General features: G+C 38.4%; 1 protein-coding gene across 1 annotated transcript in view; it reads right to left on the reverse strand.

The window, feature by feature from the left end:
• The window catches only part of rempA (intraflagellar transport protein rempA), a 107436-nt gene that overhangs the window by 46757 nt on the left and 37985 nt on the right, over positions 1-22694 (reverse strand). The window contains exons 13-16 of the mRNA XM_071667897.1: positions 16715-16874; positions 13998-14147; positions 10549-10703; positions 9904-10081 (exon numbers count right to left, since the gene is read on the reverse strand). Of these exons, the coding sequence (XP_071523998.1) occupies positions 9904-10081; positions 10549-10703; positions 13998-14147; positions 16715-16874 (643 nt within the window). The remainder of the gene's footprint in view (positions 1-9903; positions 10082-10548; positions 10704-13997; positions 14148-16714; positions 16875-22694) is intronic.

The raw sequence follows: 22694 nt of genomic DNA on the forward strand, positions 1-22694 counted from the left end.
AAACACCCACACACGCACATATACATTCCTATACATTTCAACGTATACATACACAGACATATACATATATGTACACATTCATACATGCTGCCTTCATTATTGATTATTGGTGCATATGCACCTGAGCATGAGAAGAAAGATCATGAGAGGCAAGTGTTTTGGGAGCAGCTGAATGAGTGTGTTAGTGGATTTGATGCACAAGACCGGGTTATAGTGATGGGTGATTTGAATGCAAAGGTGAGTAATGTGGTAGTTGAGGGAATAATTGGTATACATAGGGTGTTCAGTGTTGTAAATGGAAATGGTAAAGAGCTTGTAGATTTATGTGCTGAAAAAGGACTGGTGATTGGGAATACCTGGTTTAAAAAGCAATATATACATAAGTATACATATGTAAGTAGGAGAGATGGCCAGAGAGCGTTATTGGATTATATGTTAATTGACACTCGCGTGAAAGAGAGACTTTTGGATGTTAATGTGCTGAGAGGCACAACTAGAGGGATGTCAGATCATTATCTTTTGGAGGCGAAGGTGAAGATTTGTAGGGGTTTTCAGAAAAGAAGAGAGAATGTTGGGGTGAAGAGAGTGGTGAGAGTAAGTGAGCTTGGGAAGGAGACTTGTGTGAGGAAGTACCAGGAGAGACTGAGTACAGAATGGAAAAAGGTGAGAACAAAGGAGGTAAGGGGAGTGGGGGAGGAATGGGATGTATTTAGGGAAGCAGTGATGGCTTGTGCAAAAGATGCTTGTGGCATGAGAAGCATGGGAGGTGGGTTGATTAGAAAGGGAAGTGAGTGGTGGAATGAAGAAGTAAGATTTTTAGTGAAAGAGAAGAGAGAGGCATTTGGACAATTTTTGCAGGGAAAAAAATGCAAATGAGTGGGAGATTTATAAAAGAAAGAGGCAGGAGGTCAAGAGAAAGGTGCAAGAGGTGATATAGGGTGATATAGGCAGATAAAGGGTGTTTTGGTCGAGGTGGTGTGCAAAGTGAGAGGGTTAGGGAAACTGATTTGGTAAACAGAGAAGAGGTAGTAAAAGCTTTGCAGAAGATGAAAGCCAGCAAGGCAGTAGGTTTGGATGGTATTGCAGTGGAATTTATTAAAAAAGGGGGTGACTGTATTGTTGACTGGTTGGTAAGGTTATTTAATGAATGTATGATTCATGGTGAGGTGCCTGAGGATTGGCGGAATGCTTGTATAGTGCCATTGTACAAAGGCAAAGGGGATAAGAGTGAGTGCTCAAATTACAGAGGTATAAGTTTGTTGAGTATTCCTGGTAAATTATATGGGAGGGTATTGATTGAGAGGGTGAAGGCATGTACAGAGCATCAGATTGGGGAAGAGCAGTGTGGTTTCAGAAGTGGTAGAGGATGTGTGGATCAGGTGTTTACTTTGAAGAATGTATGTGAGAAATACTTAGAAAAGCAAATGGATTTGTATGTAGCATTTATGGATCTGGAGAAGGCATATGATGGAGTTGATAGAGATGCTCTGTGGAAGGTATTAAGAATATATGGTGTGGGAGGTAAGTTGTTAGAAGCAGTGAAAAGTTTTTTTGAGGATGTAAGGCATGTGTACGTGTAGGAAGAGAGGAAGTGATTGGTTCTCAGTGAATGTAGGTTTGTGGCAGGGGTGTGTGATGTCTCCATGGTTGTTTAATTTGTTTATGGATGGGGTTGTTAGGGAGGTGAATGCAAGAGTTTTGGAAAGAGGGGCAAGTATGCAGTCTGTTGGAGATGAGGGAGCTTGGGAAGTGAGTCAGTTGTTGTTCGTTGATTATACAGCGCTGGTGACTGATTCATGTAAGAAACTGCAGAAGCTGGTGACTGAGTTTGGTAAAGTGTGTGAAAGAAGAAAGTTATGAGTAAATGTGAATAAGAGCAAGGTTATTAGGTACAGTTGGGTTGAGGGTCAAGTCAATTGGGAGGTAAGTTTGAATGGAGAAAAACTGGAGGAAGTAAAGTGTTTTAGATATCTGGGAGTGGATCTGGCAGCAGATGGAACCATGTAAGCGCAAGTGGATCATAGGGTGGGGAAGGGGGCGAAAATTCTGGGAGCCTTGAAGAATGTTTGGAAGTCGAGAACATTATCTCGGAAAGCAAAAATGGGTATGTTTGAAGGAATAGTGGTTCCAACAATGTTGTATGGTTGTGAGGCGTGGGCTATGGATAGAGTTGTGCGCAGGAGGGTGGATGTGCTGGAAATGAGATGTTTGAGGACAGTATGTGGTGTGAGGTGGTTTGATCGAGTAAGTAATGTAAGGGTAAGAGAGATGTGTGGAAATAAAATGAGTGTGGTTGAGAGAGCAGAAGACGGTGTTTTGAAATGGTTTGGTCACATGGAGAGAATGAGCGAGGAAAGATTGACCAAGAGGATATATGTGTCAGAGGTGGAGGGAACGGAGAGAAGTGGGAGACCAAATTGGAGGGGGAAAGATGGAGTGAAAAAGATTTTGAATGATCGGGGCCTGAACATGCAGGAGGGTGAAAGGCATGGTATACATGGGGTGTTCAGTGTTGTAAATGGAAATGGTGAAGAGCTTGTAGATTTATGTGCTGAAAAAGGACTGATGATTGGGAATACCTGGTTTAAAAAGCGAGATATACATAAGTATACTTATGAAAGTAGGAGAGATGGCCAGAGAGCGTTATTGGATTACGTGTTAATTGACAGGCGTGCGAAAGAGAGACTTTTGGATGTTAATGTGCTGAGAGGTGCAACTGGAGGGATGTCTGATCATTATCTTGTGGAGGCTAAGGTGAAGATTTGTATGGGTTTTCAGAAAAAAAGAGTGAATGTTGGGGTGAAGAGGGTGGTGAGAGTAAGTGAGCTTGGGAAGGAGACCTGTGTGAGGAAGTACCAGGAGAGACTGAGTACAGAATGGAAAAAGGCGAGAACAATGGAAGTAAGGGGAGTGGGGGAGGAATGGGATGTATTTAGGGAATCAGTGATGGATTGCGCAAAAGATGCTTGTGGCATGAGAAGAGTGGGAGGTGGGTTGATTAGATATATATATATATATATATATATATATATATATATATATATATGGAGTGAAGCAAGGCATGTGAAGCGTCTGGGGTAAACCATGGAAAGCTGTGTAGGTATGTATATTTGTGTGTGTGGACGTGTGTATGTACATGTGTATGGGGGGGGGGGTTGGGCCATTTCTTTCGTCTGTTTCCTTGCGCTACCTCGCAAACGCGGGAGACAGCGACAAAGTATAAAAAAAAAAAAAAAAAAAAAAAAAAAAAAAAATATATATATATATATATATATATATCTATATATGGATTTGTATGTAGCATTTATGGATCTGGAGAAGGCATATGACAGAGTTGATAGAGATGCTCTGTGGAAGGTATTAAGAATATATGGTGTGGGAGGCAAGTTGTTAGAAGCAGTGAAAAGTTTTTATCGAGGATGTAAGGCATGTGTACGTGTAGGAAGAGAGGAAAGTAATTGGTTCTCAGTGAATGTAGGTTTGCGGCAGGGGTGTGTGATGTCTCCATGGTTGTTTAATTTGTTTATGGATGGGGTTGTTAGGGAGGTAAATGCAAGAGTTTTGGAAAGAGGGGCAAGTATGAAGTCTGTTGTGGATGAGAGAGCTTGGGAAGTGAGTCAGTTGTTGTTCGCTGATGATACAGCGCTGATGGCTGATTCATGTGAGAAACTGCAGAAGCTGGTGACTGAGTTTGGTAAAGTGTGTGAAAGAAGAAAGTTAAGAGTAAATGTGAATAAGAGCAAGGTTATTAGGTACAGTAGGGTTGAGGGTCACGTCAATTGGGAGGTAAGTTTGAATGGAAAAAACTGAAGGAAGTAAAGTGTTTTAGATATCTGGGAGTGGATCTGGCAGCGGATGGAACCATGGAAGCGGAAGTGAATCATAGGGTGGGGGAGGGGGTGAAAATCCTGGAGCCTCAAAGAATGTTTGGAAGTCGAGAACATTATCTCGGAAAGCAAAAATGGGTATGTTTGAAGGAATAGTGGTTCCAACAATGTTGTATGGTTGCGAGGTGTGGGCTATGGATAGAGTTGTGCGCAGGAGGGTGAATGTGCTGGAAATGAGATGTTTGAGGACAATGTGTGGTGTGAGGTGGTTTGATCGAGTAAGTAATGTAAGGGTAAGAGAGATGTGTGGAAATAAAAAGAGCGTGATTGAGAGAGCAGAAGAGGGTGTTTTGAAATGGTTTGGGCACAAGGAGAGAATGAGTGAGGAAAGATTGACCAAGAGGATATATGTGTCGGAGGTGGAGGGAACGAGGAGAAGTGGGAGACCAAATTGGAGGTGGAAAGATGGAGTGAAAAAGATTTTGAGTGATCGGGGCCTGAATATGCAGGAGGGTGAAAGGCGGGCAAGGAATAGAGTGATCGATGTGGTATACCGGGGTTGACGTGCTGTCAGTGGATTGAATCAGGGCATGTGAAGCGTCTGGGGTAAACCATGGAAAGTTGTGTGGGGCCTGGATGTGGAAAGGGAGCTGTGGTTTCGGGCATTATTGCATGACAGCTAGAGACTGAGTGTGAACGAATGGGACCTTTGTTGTCTTTTCCTAGTGCTACCTCGCACACGTGAGGGGGGAGGGGGATGGTATTCCATGTGTGGCGAGGGGGCGATGGGAATGAATAAAGGCAGACAGTGTGAATTGTGTGCAAGGGTATATATGTATGTGTCTGTGTGTGTATATATATGTGTACATTGAGATGTATAGGTATGTATATTTGCGTGTGTGGACGTGTATGTATATACATGTGTATGGGGTAGGGTTGGGCCATTTCTTTCGTCTGTTTCCTTGCGCTACCTTGCAAACGTGGGAGACAGCGACAAAGCAAAATAAATAAATAAAATAAATATATATATATATATATATATATATATATATATATATATATATATATATATATATATATATATATATATATATATATATATGTATTTTTTTTTTCATACTATTCGCAATTTCCCGCATTTGCGAGGTAGCGTTAAGAACAGAGGACTGGGCCTTAGAGGGAAAATCCTCACCTGGCCCCCTTCTCTGTTCCTTCTTTTGGAAAATTAAAAAAAAACGAGAGGGGAGGATTTCCAGCCACCCGCTCCCTCCCCTTTTAGTCGCCTTCTACGACATGCAGGGAATACGTGGGAAGAATTCTTTCTCCCCTATCCCCAGGGATAATATATATATATATATATATATATATATATATATATATATATATATATATATATATATATATATATATATATATATATATGTATATGGAAGCGAGGGGCTGGAAATCCTCTCCTCTCATTTTTTTCAATTTTCCAAAAGAAAGAACAGAGAAGGGGGCCAGGTGAGGATATTCCCTCAAAGGCCCAGTCCTCTGTTGTTAACGCTACCTCGCTAATGCAGGAAATGGTGAATAGTATGAAATATATATATATATAAAGCATAAATGACACTTGGTTGACTGACTCTAAACGGAAAGATAAGAGAAAAAGTTGAGTATCAGGGTAATCTGGTCAGGATTATATGTGCAGTCTCAGAGTTGTGAAGGACGGACACAGATATGTAGAATAAAGTAAGATGGAATCAGTAAGTGCACTATGATAACATGATTGATTTTAGATTTCAAGAGTACAAAATGAATGAGAGAGACTAGAGTGGAGTTTACAAAAAGGCATGGGTTGATATATAAGAACAGATGAAAAGACTGGAATAGGTTATCTAGCTATCTGTATCTCTGATGCATTATACATGACAGCTAGAGAATGGACGTAAGCGGATGTGGCCTTTCTTCATCTGTTCCAAACGCTACCTTGCTAATGGGGGAAGTGGCAATCAAGTATGAAAAAAAATTCTGATGCCTGTTCCCTTCAGAAACTACCTAAAGGGGGCAGCCACAGTGAACTCCAGTGCTGCTGCTTAGCCTTTTAGTGCCTTAACCTTAAACAGGCCACTGGCAAAAGGCAACTCTAGCACAGTGAAATCAATAATTCAAAATATAATTCACTAGAGGTGACTAAAGAGGTTTTAATACTAGAAGGTATGGCAAATTTTACTTGCAATTGTAATATAGTGTTTGCAATGCTAATATAATTATAAGCCAAGGATATTAAGTCACCTTAGTTCACATCCCCTATGTTTCTTTCTTTCACTTCACAGCAAATATGAAAATATACAGCAAGGAAATAAGACACAATTGAGCTAGTATGAATAAAAAGACATATAATACAAAGCAGAATATATGAAGAGGTAGAAAAAGTGAATGAATAAATGAAAAAAGAAAGAAAATGCTAGCAATGACAGAACCAAAAATCAAAGAACTTAAAGAGAAAATATAAAATATAGATGTGGAAATAATGAAATCCCATAGATAAGAACAAAGAATGAATGAAGAAAGAGTCACACCAAGCATGGAAAGGAACATGAGACTACTTTTAATTTACTATGCATGAACAATGCAAAACACAACAAATTAGAGACTGAACCATCTTAAATGGGTGTAAAGTATGAACTTTGTCCCCCAAAAATATGCATGTTATTAGCTCAATGATACAAGTCAGTTTTCAGCTGAAAATGAAAGAAGAAAGTAAATGAAGACCTTTTAACCAACATGATGAAACACTTATAGGTCATGATATATCCAAAGATGATATAAGCAGAGCAAGTGATCAGCTGAGTGAAAATTCAGCCCCAGAACCAAGAAAATAGAAATGGCCAGAGAAAAGCCAATGATGTTACTGATGAGGCAAAGTCTGGATGAAAGCAAAATTTCAGACATTCACAAACTGGCATATGTAATACCAACAATACACAAAGGAGGACCCAAGCAAATACCTAACAGAAGTCCTTTAAAGAGTGATGAAAGGACATGTCTTTGAACATCTGATCAAGAAACCTATATAAATGAAGGCCAACGAATTTGTACCACGGAGAAGTAAGCATGCCCAATTTAGACCCTTACAGTGACATATGTGGAATTTTAATGCAAGGGAAAGGAATGGATATAGTTTAACTCAATTTTGCACATGTCTCTGACAAAGTATACTTTAGAATTTTACTTGAAAAAGCAGCTAAACATAACTTGAAGGGTTAGATTGGAAAAAGGATTAGAGTTTTTAATATAGCAAACTGAACCAAGTCTAACCAGGATGTCCCACTTAGGATATCACTAGGAATAGTGTTAGAATCAGTTCTATTCATAATAATGATATCATACATCCAAAAGGAAGCAGAACATAGTACAGTTAGGAACTCTGCTGATGACACTAAAGTAAGCCAAATGATAAAATCAAAACCTGATTAAATGGAGATGCAAAGACACAGTATATAAATGGGCAGAAGTGGCGCTGATGGAATTTTTAAAAAAAACGCATATGAACAAATACGTTATGGAATTAATAAGTATTCTTCAGTGACACCATATAAAAGCCAAGCAGAGAAAGTTTTGGGTGACATATGAGAAATTAGAATTCAAAAAACATACTGATAAGATAGCATTATCAAGCCAAATAAGGAATGGTATGATTTTGAGAAAATTCAGTACAAGGACTGAAAATAACTGATGAAAATATTTAATGTTTACAAAAGAAACAAAACTGAATATGGTATTGCTGTTATATTGTCACCAATGAAAGAAACAGGAATAAACAAATTAGACAGAATTCAGAAGCACTTTGCAAGCAAAAATGGGGAATGGAATGTAAAAATTAACATTAAAGGCTAAAAGAACTTAAACTATGTAACCTAGAAAGAAGTTGAGAAAGTTATACAATAATTTATGCATGGCAGGAAGACTCTCAACGCAGAAGATATAAAGTTGTTGAATCTTAAAGAATATCATGGAACCTATGAGAAATAAATTAGACCAAATTATCTGAAAGCCCAGCCAAATACTGAGCATATTACTGGGAGGAAAATAAAACATGCATTGAACAGCAACAGAATCACTCAAAACAAAACTTGTCATGTGGTTAAAATCAATCTCCAAAGATCCTAGAACATATATTTATGTAATGCCATATCAGAACAGAGGAACAGTATTATTCTTCAAGCAAAACATGTGGAGAGTGCCATGCAATAGCACTACCATCTTGGCAAAATCTCATTATAAGTACTTCCTCTCTTAATTTCTTGCACAGATCCTCTCTGTCAGTCTTTCTTCACTCATCCTCTGAATATATCTGAATCATTTTAGCACACCTTGGTCAAGTCTCTAAATCACACAACTTACTACCACACCTCTCTGTTACAGTGTCGTTCCTTACACTGTCATACCCACTTCACACCACATATTATTCTCAGACATTTCATTTCCAAATATGTCCATCCCCTTACTAGCTTTTGCATTTAGAGTCCAAGATTCAAATCCATAAACCACCGATGAGGCTCCTACATCTTCAAACATAACGGTACCCACCTAAATAAGTTTATAACTATCCACCATCTCCCAAGTACAATTAGAAAGCTTACCCCTGCTCCACAATCACTGATTCCTACATTCTTACCAAATACAATACTGACAAAAAATATACAAACCAAAATAATCTGAAAAACACTAAACTACCACCCTCCCAACTCAGACATAAACACCAACCCACCATGCATATACCCATCTGAAACCACACTCCCCAGACATCAAATTACACTTTCTCATCTGTACGCTGGGCACCATCCATCTCACCAACATCACAGTCATTAATTCATCATATCTCAAGACCCCCCATGCCCTAAATCCTCCTGCACTAACTTCACCCAAACACATGCACAACACACAGCAGATAGCATACATAAATTCAAGGGGTTGTACGATGATAGAGAGTGTTCAAGGGATGGGGCCCCACAAATATAAAACTCCCTCCTTATACAGTTAAAATAGGTAATTTTACCCCTTGACCCATGGTCCCAACCTGAGAACATGATTGGCTTTCTGAGTAACACAGGAGCTCCAAAGAAGAGGTTCCTAGGGCAGGAAGGTAAAAACAAATGTACTATACTGTACCTTCATGCAGTACTTAATATTTCTACCCTCTCTACATAGTTGGGTTTTCCAAATAGTATTCACCAACATCTTGGATTTTCAATCTAGTTTTAACTTTGAACTCTTTTCTTTCTATCGAGATGGCCTTGATTGGGGCATAATACTTGCATATGCCATATTGGTCACACACAAAAAAAAAAAGAAATGAACCGGCTATAATGGAATTTCACTAATGGGCATCCAGCAGATAACTAGTGCCAACCATTACAACAATATAAGCCTTTTAAGTGCATTAAGGTGTAGTGTTTCTTTCTACAATGTACTAAACTAGGATAGTGATCTTACATACGACTGCTAATTGACATCTGGAGTAGGAAAGGAATTTCCTGAGAATTAGGTATGACCATCCGATGGTCAGCAGTAATAAGGGCATATCAAATAATGAATATAGAATTACTAAATGCATGTGAATAAGCTATGCAGGGTAGGAGGAACAGAGAGGCTGAAAAGGAAAAACATGATACAGAATTACACCTTGTGAAAGGTCTGATAATAAAGATATGCAGTCATATGCATTTATCAGAATATCTAACAAGACCTTGCACAGCTCACTCATTGGCATAATACGGAAACAAATCAGTTTTATGTAATTTGACAAAAAAAAGAAAGCAAGTCAGGTAAGAAAAGGAAGAAAGACAAGTCAGGCTGCATATTATGGTGAAATTATCCATGTGGATTTGACTTGTACTTGCATATAAGGATAAAAAGATATAGTTATATCCTTTCAATCACCCCATTCTAGGCAGTCTATCAATACTTCAAGATACTTGTTGCTGAAAAGATAAAATACAATAAGCCGTTTATGAAACTTTTGTTTTAAGTATCAAAGCAATTGAGAAAAACAGTCAACATAAATGAAAAACAAGTCAGACAATATTCTTACCAGCATACCAAGCTGTAAAGCCAACATAGCCACCCTGGCATCTAACTGCGGTTCCTTCATAGATTGTCGGAGAGCTCTAGCTCCCCTTGCATGACCCATGTTGCCCAGACAGAGAGCAGCCACATCTAAACGTTTTGTTTTGACACACATCTTGGCCATATTTTCCCAAACTGTTTCACTGTTTAACAGAAATGAAAATTCATTTAAAAAAAATACATCACAACAACAGTTATGGATACTAGAAATAATATGCAATAAGTAAAATATAGTATCTACAAGACTCAATCACAACTGTAAAACCAGGTGACAGAAAAATTAATATTAAGCCATTTATTATAAGTAATCCTGTTCCTAATTCCATATGTGTTTAATTATGAACTTCACACTCATACTGGTGTCAACAATACTACAGTAAAATTCATTCTAAGGTGTCAGAATTTCTTGTGAATCTGATGAGTGTAAAATTATCCCAGAAACGGGGAAGAAAGAGTACAACCCATGTACCTCTTGCATTTTGTAGTAGTAAGTGGGAGGCAACCATCCATGAGCATTGTCCAATACTATTGCAAGGGATACATAAGTAATCAGTCTTCTCCCCTATCTCATGGGATAGATTATAAGATATATGTCACATTTACACTTTACCTTTTGATAGCCTTAATGGCTTTGAAAGCATCATCCATATTCCCAATGGACAGGTAGAAAGAGAAGTTAAGCATGGCATCTTTAGTGGGTTTATCACAACTCTCTAAACCCACAAAATCCCGCATCACTTTCTGTGTCACGGCCTTGGCATCTGACTGGAAAGGAGATAGTAAATAAAATAATTTAAAATTTTGACATAAACATAAAATAGCTGTTCCGATAAAGATCACTCCAGATAAAGTACATAATATCATAAGAAGGGCTAGAATATGTTAACAGAGATTAAAGGTTTTCAGAAGAGATAAGCAAAAGTACATAATCTAATAAAGGAGGATGAAGTGATGAAAAAAAGAGAGTGACCAATAAAGTGATATTGCTGTCACAGTACAAGGAAAATCCATGGAATACACATAAATGATGGAAACCTCATTGTCAGCAAGCCTTAAGCGATATCTGCTTTTACAGATACTACTTTCACATACAGGTCTCCCCCCTTTAAACTGAGCAACATGTTTCTATAAAATGGCATTTAAGGTGAAATGATTCAAAGAGAACTACTACTAACAGAGTGAAAAAGGAGATATGGTCTAGGACCTGTCCTAGTACCATTATTAGCTCACTAACTGACATAGAAATGCAACTAATACATCAATAATAAGTACAGTAATATAATTCAGTATAAATACAGTATAAGTGAATACTAGCCAAAAATGCTGGTAATCCATAAACTAGATAAATGGTGATAATCATGGATGAAGCATTAGGGTCATGAGGGTCATCAACCAGTAACAGCAGAATTACCTTCTGCATGTTCTCAGTTAAGTTACTTCTTACTCTAGCTGTTGCAGACAACAACTGACTCATCTTCCAGGCCCTGCTAATGTCTAACAGACTGTAAATCAACTCCTCACTCCTTATATTACTTACCTTATCACTCCATCCATAAGCAGATGTAAAATCTTTGGTGACAGCACACACCCTTTTCACAGACCCACTTTCACCTGGAACCATTCATCTTCCTCTCTTCCTATTTGGTTACATGCCTTACTCTCTTGATTAGATAATTCTCTCTACTTCTGGTGGTTTCCCTCCCCCACCTCAATATGCTTGGCACTCAAGTCTGTGCAACATCACTAGACCCCTACTATCCAAACCACTCTATAACTAACCACCAACCCTCAAGTAGAAATAAAGAGTTTACCCCTGCCTCACTCTTCAGTAACCTTTACTCATAGATCCCCCATTCCCAACAGTTATAAAACTAACAAAACACGTGCACACTGAAATAACCAAACAAGCATTAAACAACTGACCTTCCATTTCATTCTTAAATTTCATCCCACCAGACAAACATGAGTTAGCCACACTATCCCACTTATGCTCTAAACACCACCCATCAGTACAACACCACAAACATCATTTCAACACATTCCAAGACCCTTCATGACCATGATGCACCTATTATATAGAAGACACCAAGCACTTACTAATCAGTTGACCTGCAGTCTCAACACATAGAAGCACAGAAAACTTCACAACATTGTATGACCTTTGGTCGCAACCATTGGAAGTGGCCAGCTTCCTGTGTGCTGCAGGAGCCTCATAAAGGTACAGCAGACTCCTAAAGCAGGAAATGAGTAAGCAGGTTTTTTCTTACTTTGTCATATCCTTCGACAGCGAGGTAGGCCTCATTCGCTCACATCCATTCTCTAGCAATCATGTGTAATGCATTGAAACCACAGCACCCCTGTATTTCATACTTATTCACCATTTCCCTGCATAGCAAGGTAGCATCAGGAACTGGTAAAGAACAGCCTCACTTGCTCACATCCAAGCTCGAGCTGTCATGTATATTGCACCAAAACCAGAGCCCCTCACAACAGACAAGCACCACAGACCTCTCTGTCATTTACCATGAACACTCCACATGCCATTGTTCAGTCTGACAAGCTGTCGCCCCTATATACCATGTCGCTCTAATTCAATGTCCCCTGCACACAACACAACATCCTGCGTGTTCATACCCTCAAAACTTACAGCACCTTTTGCTCAGTATTAAGTTCCTCCTTTGTTTCCCCCTTTTCCTTGTTTGCTCCCTGTCAGACATATATGCCCTATTAGTCAGCCTATCCTCACTTATCCCCTCCATTTGTCTGAACCTTTTTAGCATTCCCTCTTTAGCTCTCTCATACATACTCTTACCCTATCATTTGTTATACAATCAACCCTCCTCATACCATATATTAACCTTAAACACTTCATTTTCGACACATCCATCCTCTTTATTTTTCATCAGGCCTACACCTCACATACTAAAAATTATCGAGACGACTATACCATCAATCGTAACCATCTTTACCCTCACAGACAGTGACCTCTCTTTCCACATACTCCTCAATATGCCCAAGACCTTTGCCATAACTTCTGTTGGTACAGTATCCTCATAGTTTTCCTTTGCACCTAGAGTAAAACTTGATAATAACCTCACTGAAAATCTTCAATGTTCTACATGAACTTTCTTTTGAATGGTGTTAACACTAAGCTCCCTTAACCTCACATTAAACATTATCTCAGGTTCTAAGTTCATCTGCAATGAAAATTTCATAGCCTTGCTTATGACATACCTAAAAGTTCAAGCTTTTGTTTTACACTTCAACGGATACAGTGATTCCTCCATTCACTAAGTTGATAAATGTGAATTCATATCAGTCACTAACTGTTATCCAACCGCTTTACCCTAATGTTTTCCAGGAAATTTATTGTATAATTTTCCTGTCCTTTTGTTACAGTCTCACTATGTACTTCATGAGCAGCTTTAGTTATCAAATGACTTCTTAGAAAACATATAATCTTTAAGTCATATCTCAAAAAAAAAAAATCTGAGTTGCTCAAGCAACAAATACTACAGTTAACAATTATTTATATCATGCCATTCTACTTCTTTCAAGCATATGGCTTTCGTCAAATTGTTTTCTTGATGACTATCTGAACTACCTGTACCAGGCCTTGTTTACTAGCGTGCATGATTATGACTGAGGTATCATTCTGCACTGCTGTGCCTTTGTTACCTCCATGTAGCCCACCTCTTATTACTGACTCATTCTTATATCTTTCTAGATTTCTTTCTTCAGCAGTTCCCATGAGTACTTAATCCACTATTCATACATGGTAATCAGGCCTGATTTACCACCACAATCTCAGCTTATGAAGCCTAAACCTATTGAAGTTTTTGTAGTTTCCAAATCTCCTTGCTTGTGAACTTCATGCACTCACACCTACTGTCTCACTTCCATTAACACCAGTTGTTGGTATAGCCATTACTTTCTACTCTTTTGAATGCTTTCTGTACACAGTAAAAGAAATGTATAAAGTAGGGTTTACAGTGTGGTTCATTCTACAAAAATTATAAAAATAAAATATACAATGTAACCAGAAATCCATCAACAAACCTTTTTATCAGGATCATGGGCATTGAGAAGATAAAAGAAGGGGACTTGAACTCCAAGGAGGCGAGAGTATGTAGGACTCAGTGGGAATGTGTCTTGGACAATGGTGCCATGATCAGGACTCACAAATAGAGATACCAATGTAACTGCTGGCTGCAATATACAAAAATTAGTCTTAGAACAAACATTCTCATAATTACATCGAGAAAACTTTTAATCTTCATGCCCAACTAAAAATAATGCCAAAATTTTACATTCTTATATTACTTGCATCACCACCTCCAGTCATTATAAAAGGAAATGGTCCCATCATTTCTAATAAACCATTTTTCCTTTTATTCATTTAAATTGCTTCTTTTACCCTTTTCCAAATTCATCTGGATATATCTGAACAAAATTGGTTGGTAAGGTTATTTAATGTATGTATGACTCACGGTGAGGTGCCTGAGGATTGGCGGAATGCGTGCATAGTGCCATTATACAAAGGCAAAGGGGATAAGAGTGAGTGCTCAAATTACAGAGGTATAAGTTTGTTGAGTATTCCTGGTAAATTATATGGGAGGGTATTGATTGAGAGGGTGAAGGCATGTACAGAGCATCAGATTGGGGAAGAGCAGTTTGGTTTCAGAAGTGGTAGAGGATGTGTGGATCAGGTGTTTGCTTTGAAGAATGTATGTGAGAAATACTTAGAAAAGCAAATGGATTTGTATGTAGCATTTATGGATCTGGAGAAGGCATATGATAGAGTTGATAGAGATGCTCTGTGGAAGGTATTAAGAATATATGGTGTGGGAGGAAAGTTGTTAGAAGCAGTGAAAAGTTTTTATCGAGGATGTAAGGCATGTGTACGTGTAGGAAGAGAGGAAAGTGATTGGTTCTCAGTGAATGTAGGTTTGCGGCAGGGGTGTGTGATGTCTCCATGGTTGTTTAATTTGTTTATGGACGGGGTTGTTAGGGAGGTGAATGCAAGAGTTTTGGAAAGAGGGGCAAGTATGAAGTCTGTTGGGGATGAGAGAGCTTGGGAAGTGAGTCAGTTGTTGTTCGCTGATGATACAGCGCTGGTGGCTGATTCATGTGAGAAACTGCAGAAGCTGGTGACTGAGTTTGGTAAAGTGTGTGAAAGAAGAAAGTTAAGAGTAAATGTGAATAAGAGCAAGGTTATTAGGTACAGTAGGGTTGAGGGTCAAGTCAATTGGGAGGTGAGTTTGAATGGAGAAAAACTGGAGGAAGTGAAGTGTTTTAGATATCTGGGAGTGGATCTGGCAACGGATGGAACCATGGAAGCGAAAGTGGATCATAGGGTGGGGGAGGGGGCGAAAATTCTGGGAGCCTTGAAGAATGTGTGGGAAGTCGAGAACATTATCTCGGAAAGCAAAAAATGGGCATGTGAAGCATCTGGGGTAAACCTTGGAAAGGTTTGTGGGGCATGGTTATGCATGGGTAGCTGTGGTTTCTGTGCATTATCCATGACAGCTAGAGAATGGATGTGAGTGGATGGGACCTTACTTCATCTGTTCCTAGCACTACCCTGATAATGTGGGAAAAGGCAATCAAGTATGAAAAAAAATCCACAATATTTACCAAAAAAATGCTGTGCCTATGTTCGTAATTAGAATAGTTGGAATACAAGCCAAGTGAAACAAAGAAGTCATCTTTACATCTTCAGATCCAGTTAGGAGCTGTCAAAAATATGATTCAAACCCCAAGCCATGACAAAGGTAGTAATATACGTTTCTGTATATTTGCAGTTACTTTTGAATGCTCCTCTATCACTTGACAGAGGGTAAAGACTCTGATCCTCTTTTTCTTTGCACGGAATAATGGTATTTTTCAACCATGCCTACTGGTTAAGGGAACTAGGCTGAACCAAGGTGTATGAGGTGCTCAAGGTATAACATGGAGTAGTCTATGCGGCTTGGCTATGAATGTATGAATGTTAGATTTTGATTTTGGTACATTGTAAATAACAGCTAGGGACTTGACGTGTGCCACTGAAGCCACTGTACTGCTGTTCCCAACACTAACCTGTAAAGCTGAGAAATGTAATTAACTATAAGAATATACTTTGACTCATGATTTATAGTTGAACATTATTGTATACTGTATACAAATTCAAAGCTCAATACATACCACAGATAGCAGATACCCCCATAAAAGACAGGTACTGTTTGGTATGCTGTCACTGTATAAATCCTCATTACATATGCAATAAAATTATTCTTACATACTCAAGTTTCAAAACTTTCAAAAATTTTCAGATTACTCATGTACAAATTGTTGTTGATATGTACACTATATGGAAGGGAATTCATTTCTGTATGTCTCGATTCATATTCTTGAATTAATAAAGAATCAATATTTTTTCATGGAATATTCCTAATAATAATGTTAGAGCTAACACTCTTTTTACCTACAGTCTACAGCAAGTAAGGCATAACCTTTCCCTCTTCATTTCTTTAACCCTGCCCCACATTTCTTTTGCATGGCCCACAAACAATCATCCAACTACATTTCTAAAACTTGGTTTACATTAGGAATGTTTTTAACTTTTCTGAAGTCAATGTGATGCCACAGTGCTGAATGCAGCTGGTAGTTCAATAAATTATTCCAAATCTGTTGGTGTCCTCAGCCTAAGATGTTAACATTTCAAGAAAAACTAGGTGTATAAAAGTTTAAAATATGCAAGGTCTTGGATTTTCAAATTCATTTGTACTGCTTACCCTATCCTCCTTACTAGTTGAGCTTAAGTAATGATCCCTCTGCTTCTTGGTGCTGTGAAGAGACTTAGCCTCACAGACAAGGAGGCGAGGGTCCTCTAAATCCCACATATGAGACATTACAAAGCGACCTCCAACTTCTCTTGCTGTTTCACGTTTTGCTCTAGGGAAGGAATAAGGAACTCATTGAGTTATGTTAAAAGAAATTACAGTACAAGCACATAATTGAAGCAATGCTTGTGTGAATGTGAATGGTGGTATATGTGAAAGGTTTGAAGTGAATGTGAAATATTCCAAGGCTATGAAATATCATATCAAGGTTTCCTCTAGTGATTTTATGGATGGAACACTTTGCAAGATGAATGTGTGAATGTGAATAGTGGTATATGTGAGTGGTTTGAAGTGAATGTGAAATATTGCAAGGCTATGAAATGTCATATAAAGGTTTCCTCTAGTGTTTTTATGGATGGAACACTTTGCAAGATGAGGATTAGGTAAGAATGACTGTAATAACCTGCTGAACCATGGTGTAACAAAGTGGAAGCTTCAACAGTTGCTGTATGTGAATGATGCTTTTCTGTGAAGTGAATCTGTGAACTAGGAAGACAGAATGCATGTTCAAGGAGAATTTTAGAAATGAACTTATTGTAAGTGATCACCTGTCCTAGTTCAGCTCCTGTTTCAACTTGCTAATGATTTTGGGTATTTGAGAGTGATGAACACAATGGCTGGCAGTAAAAGAAATGCAGTTGAAAGCAGGGTTATGCAAGAAAGAAAAATTGTAGGTTCACAAATGAAGTTGAAAGCAGGGTTATGCAAGAAAAAAAATTGCAGGTTTATGTAAGAAAAAAACTGCAGGTTTACTGAAAACTCTGGCAAATGGAGTATTTTTCAAGTAGCAGACTAAAACGTGCATAATGGAAATTTTGTTCTGTGGATGTGAAACCATTATTTTTCTTTGGTCTCTCAAGGTAAAAGAAAAGAATATTACATATTAATTATTCATAATGTATAGCTATAGAAAATAATAAAGCTGTAAGAAAGATACGTAGTATTTCAGAAAAACACACAGGTGAGTCTCTACAAGGATGTGGTTATGCAGGATACATGACAAATGAGAGATGATCAAAAAAATTTGTGTAAAATGCAGGAGAAATGGACAAAGAGAAGAGGTGGATTGTTGAAAAAATGGACAGATGAAGTAAGGGAATTCCTTTGACTGAAGATATTTCAGATAAGTATGCCAAAAGTGCAGAGAAGATTTTCAGTGTAGAGGTGGATGTGTGAACAGAGATGATACTCTTTCTCGACCATTCAACTTAAAATGAATAATGAAAAATTATGTCCTGCTTACATCAGTGCACAAGCCCTTGTTCACTTTAGTACAATGGATACATGTTAAGGTTATGTTTGGGTGAACTGAGAATTTATGTGCAATTGATTCACTACATGGAAATGGGAATGCAAGTATACAGATTAAATAAAAAGAATAACCATGCATTTAAATCATATTTTTGAGCAACATATCAAAGGAAAAGTCTATTGTAAGTAGCAAAACCCATATTGCATTAATAAATACAGATACAACTGATCACTGGAATCTCACTTCCCCCATCACCCAAAGAAACACTAACCCCCCCCCCCTCAATCCATGCCATGATGCCTACAATTCTTTAAATTACTACATTAAAAATTTCAAATTTTCTAAGAGTATGTTTAATGTACACTGGGTTATGTCATTCTTAGAAGTAATCCAAGTTGCAGCAGTAACTACCTTTGGACAAAAGCCACCAAATCCATGCCTCAATGCCTGCATTTTTTTTAGATTAGAAAAAACTTTTCAATTTTTTAAAGTATTTTCGGTGTCCAGTGGATTATATCAGTCTTAGAAGTAAATATATATGTCTTAGAAATAAATCTAAGTTGCAACAGTAACTACCTTTTGTCAAGAGCAATAAAGATGATATAAATGTTTTCACATTGACACCACCAGCTGCTACTTGCCAGATTTATCTCATGTTTGGAAAGTGATATGACTATTTTGAAGTTATTAATTACTTTAAGAAGTACAGGAAGCAATAATATCCATATCCACTAAAAAAGGAAAAGGAGGTAAACCAGGTGGAATGAGTGAGTGTTCTATACAACATAAGTATGGGGAGGGATTAGAGGGAAAGGTAAAAGAGAAAGGTAAAGTATAAACTGCACCTTAAGCACACCGTGCAATTGAAGAGCTTTATGCTGAAAGAGAGGGTGAGATGGTACAGAAAGATATTCTTGTAATATGAATGAGAACCTGGAATGAGAGCAGGGTGCCCAAGGATTGGAGGAATCACAGAGATCATATAGACATGTAGAGGCAAAAGTGTGTGATCAATATAAGAACTACTGGGGAGTAGAATATTACATGGGCAATTGTGTTATATAGCATTGATCAAATAAAACCAAAAATTTACAAAAAGTGAAACAGGAGATAAACAGGGTGGATACAAGAAAGACACAGCTGTGTTGATCAGAAATTTAATATAAGAATAAAGATAAAAATTATGGATAACTATCTATCTATCTCTGATGCCTGTTCCAATTGGAACTCCCTCAAAGGGGTGACCACGGCAACAGAGTCTCCTTAACTAAAGAACTCCAGTGCCGCTTATTGGCCTTTAGTGCCTCACCTTTAACAGGACACTGGAATAGGGCAAGTTTAGCACAGTGTTTGCAGAAGCTCCTACCTAATGTTCCTAATGGCTACTAATATTTAATGCTCCTCCTTACTACTACTATTTTTTTTTTTCTACCTAATGCTCCAGCCTAAATATTCCTACCTACTGCTACTATCTACTACTACTATCATTTTGCTAAAAGGCAGGGCTAGCACACACTGCTCACAACTGGAAAATCTAGAGTTACGAAGAATGAACTGAGTGAGTTAAGTGTTGTCAAATGTTGCATATAACAAGGAGAGATTGTATGTTTGTGGACAGAATGTCAGTAGTCCATATTTTAGTGAGGCAGAGAGAAAAGACAGCTACCTGGATCAGAAGAGTGCAACTTGACAGCCGTTAAAGTGCTGGCTTTCTAGGCCAATGTCACTAACCCTCCTGATACCCGGTGGGTAATACTGGTAATATACCTCCCTGGTCTCTGTCTGCCTACCAACTGCTACCAAACTGAAAATGCAAAGCCAGACTGCAGAAGAGATGGGTAGATGCAGTGAGAAAATAGAATGAGGTTAGAGGTACCTTAGATAAAGATGCTAAAGTAACGATTTGAAATTAGATGCAATGCAAGCAATTTCTAGGTGGAAGTAGTGTATGGAAACTTGTTAACACTAAACAAAACAACTCTGTATGCAACGTAAAAAATATCAAAAGCACATATCAGCACAGAACTTTATAGCCCTTTTATACACTGAAAATGGGTTAAGGATGTGTATGAATGATTTGAGGGTTTAGCAGTATGAATTTGATCCATCACATGGAAGTAAGGACAAATGTTAATGATAACAGGAGGAGCAATATATTGTCATATAATGTAAAACTCACAGACCTGGAAAAGCAGAGGAATGATGTCGGGAAACTCAACAAATGCCTACCTCTGCTGCTTGCACTAAAGTTCTCATAATATAAGTGCAGTGTTGAATAAGACAACCTTAAGATGAGGTGTTGCCATCTAGTAGTGGGATTAAACTTAAAGCTCAAGAATAAAGGGGAAGAAGTGTTTGGGGGAAGAAGTGTTTGGAAAAGTCTTAGAAGAATGGTGGCACTACTCCTGAAGCAATGGAAGAGTGACAGAGTGTAAAGAAGTAAATTCTAAATTGATATGGGTAAAAATGAAAATGGACAGAGAGAGATGGGGGATTATAAGTGCTTATGCACCTAGCCATGAGAAGAAAGATTATGAAAGGCAAGTGTTTTGAGAGCAGTTTAGTGAGTATCAGTAGTTCTGATGTACGAAACTGGGTGCTAGTGATGGGTGATTTAAAAGCAAAGGTGAGTAATGTGGCAGTTGGGGGTGTAACTAGGGAAAATGGGGTATGCAGTGTTATGAACTGTAACGGTGAACAGTTTGTGGAAATGAATGGAAATGGTGCACAGCTTGTGGAAGTGTGTGCTGAAAAATGACTGTTGACTGGGAATACCTGGTTGAAAAAGAGCAACACACATAAGTATATGTATGTGAGAAGGAGATATGGTCAGTGGGCATTATTATATTACATCTTACTTGATAAACATGTAATTACAGAGATTTTTGTATGTAAATGTTGAGAGAGGCTGCTTGCTGCTTGGATGTACGTTCACTATCATGTGAAGACAAGGATGAAGATTTGTAGAGGTTTTTGGAAAAGAGGAAACAATATCAGTGAGAAGAGAGTGATGAGAGTAAGTGAGCTTGGAAAAGAGACTTGTATGAAGAAATACCAGGAAATATTGAGTGTAGAATGGCAAAAGCTGAGAGTAAATGAGGAAAGGGAACTGGATGAGGAATGAGATGTATTTATGGAAGCAGTGCCGGCATGGGCAAGAGATGCATGTAGCATACAAAAGGTGGGACGGGGGCAGATTAGAAAGGGTAGCGAGTGGTGGGATGGAGAAGTAAAGTTTCTAGTAAAAAAGAAATGAGGTGTTTGGGTGTTACTTACATGGAAGGAGTGCAAATGTTTGGAGGATGTATGAGAGAATGCAGCAGGGGGTCAAAAGGAAGGTGCAGGGGTTGAAAGAGAGGGAAAATGAGAGTTGGGTGAGAGTATCATTAAACTTTTGAAAGAATGAAAAGTTGTGGAAGGATGTAAAGAATGTGTGAAAAACAAAAAAACAAATATGATCAATGAAGGAATGAAGGGGGCAAAAGGGGGAAAGTGATAACAGGTAGTGATGAAGTAAGTAAGTATTTTGAATGTATTTCATGTTAGAGTGGTAAATGTAAGGTGTCTGGGTTGGGGCAGTTTGCGAAGTTAGAGTCATGAGAAAGGTTTGCTGAAGAGAGAAGAGATAGTGAAAGCCTTTCATAAGGTGGCTGGAGTGGATGGTATTGCAGTTGAATTTATTGAGGAAGGGGAAGACTGCACTGCTGATTGGATGGTAAGGATCTTTAATGTATCTGTGGATCATGGTAAGGTGCCTGAGGATTGGCAAAATGTATGTATAGTGCTATTGTATAAAGACAAAGGAGATAAAGGTGAGTGTTCAAACTGCAAAGGTACAAGTTTCTCAAATATACCTGATATGTTGTATAAGGTACTGATTGAGAGGGTGAAGGCATATACAGAGCATCAAATTGGGGAGCAGTGTGGTTTCAGAAGTGGGAAAGGATGTATGGATCAGGTGTTTGCTTTAAAGATTGTATGTGAGAAATACTTAGAGAAACAGATGGATTTGTATGTAGCTTTTATGGATCTGGAGAAAGCATACAATAGAGTTGATAGAGATGCCTTGTGGAAGGTCCGAAGAGTATTTGGTGTGGGAGGAAAGCTGCTAGAAGCAGAGATGTTTTTATCAAGGGTGTATGAGTAGAAAGAGTGGAGAGTGAATCTCCAAGTGAAGGTTGGCCTGCAGCAGGGATGTGTGATGTCACCATAATTGTTCAATCTGTGTATAGATGGGGTGGGGAAGAAGGTAAATGCAAGAGTCATGGAGAAAGGGGCAAGTATGCAGTCTGTGAGGGATGAAAGGGCCTGGGAAGTGAGTCATTTGTTGTTTGCTTATGATACAGTACAGGTGAAGGATTAAAGTGAGAAACAGCAGAAGTTGTTAAATAAGTTTGGAAGAATTATGAAAGGAGGAACCTGAGAGTAAATGTGAATAAGAGCAAGGTTACTAGGTTTAGCAAGCTTGAAGGACAAGTTAGATAGGGCATAAATGGAGAAAAATTGGAGGAATTGAGGTGTGTTAGATACCTGGGAGTAGACACAGTAGAGAATGGAACCTTGCAAGTGAAAGTGGGTGGGTGAAGGGGCAAAAGTTTTGGGAGTGTTGAAGAATATACG

The sequence above is a fragment of the Panulirus ornatus genome, chromosome 12 (genome assembly GCF_036320965.1).
Source record: "Panulirus ornatus isolate Po-2019 chromosome 12, ASM3632096v1, whole genome shotgun sequence".
In the NCBI taxonomy this organism is placed as follows: domain Eukaryota; kingdom Metazoa; phylum Arthropoda; class Malacostraca; order Decapoda; family Palinuridae; genus Panulirus; species Panulirus ornatus.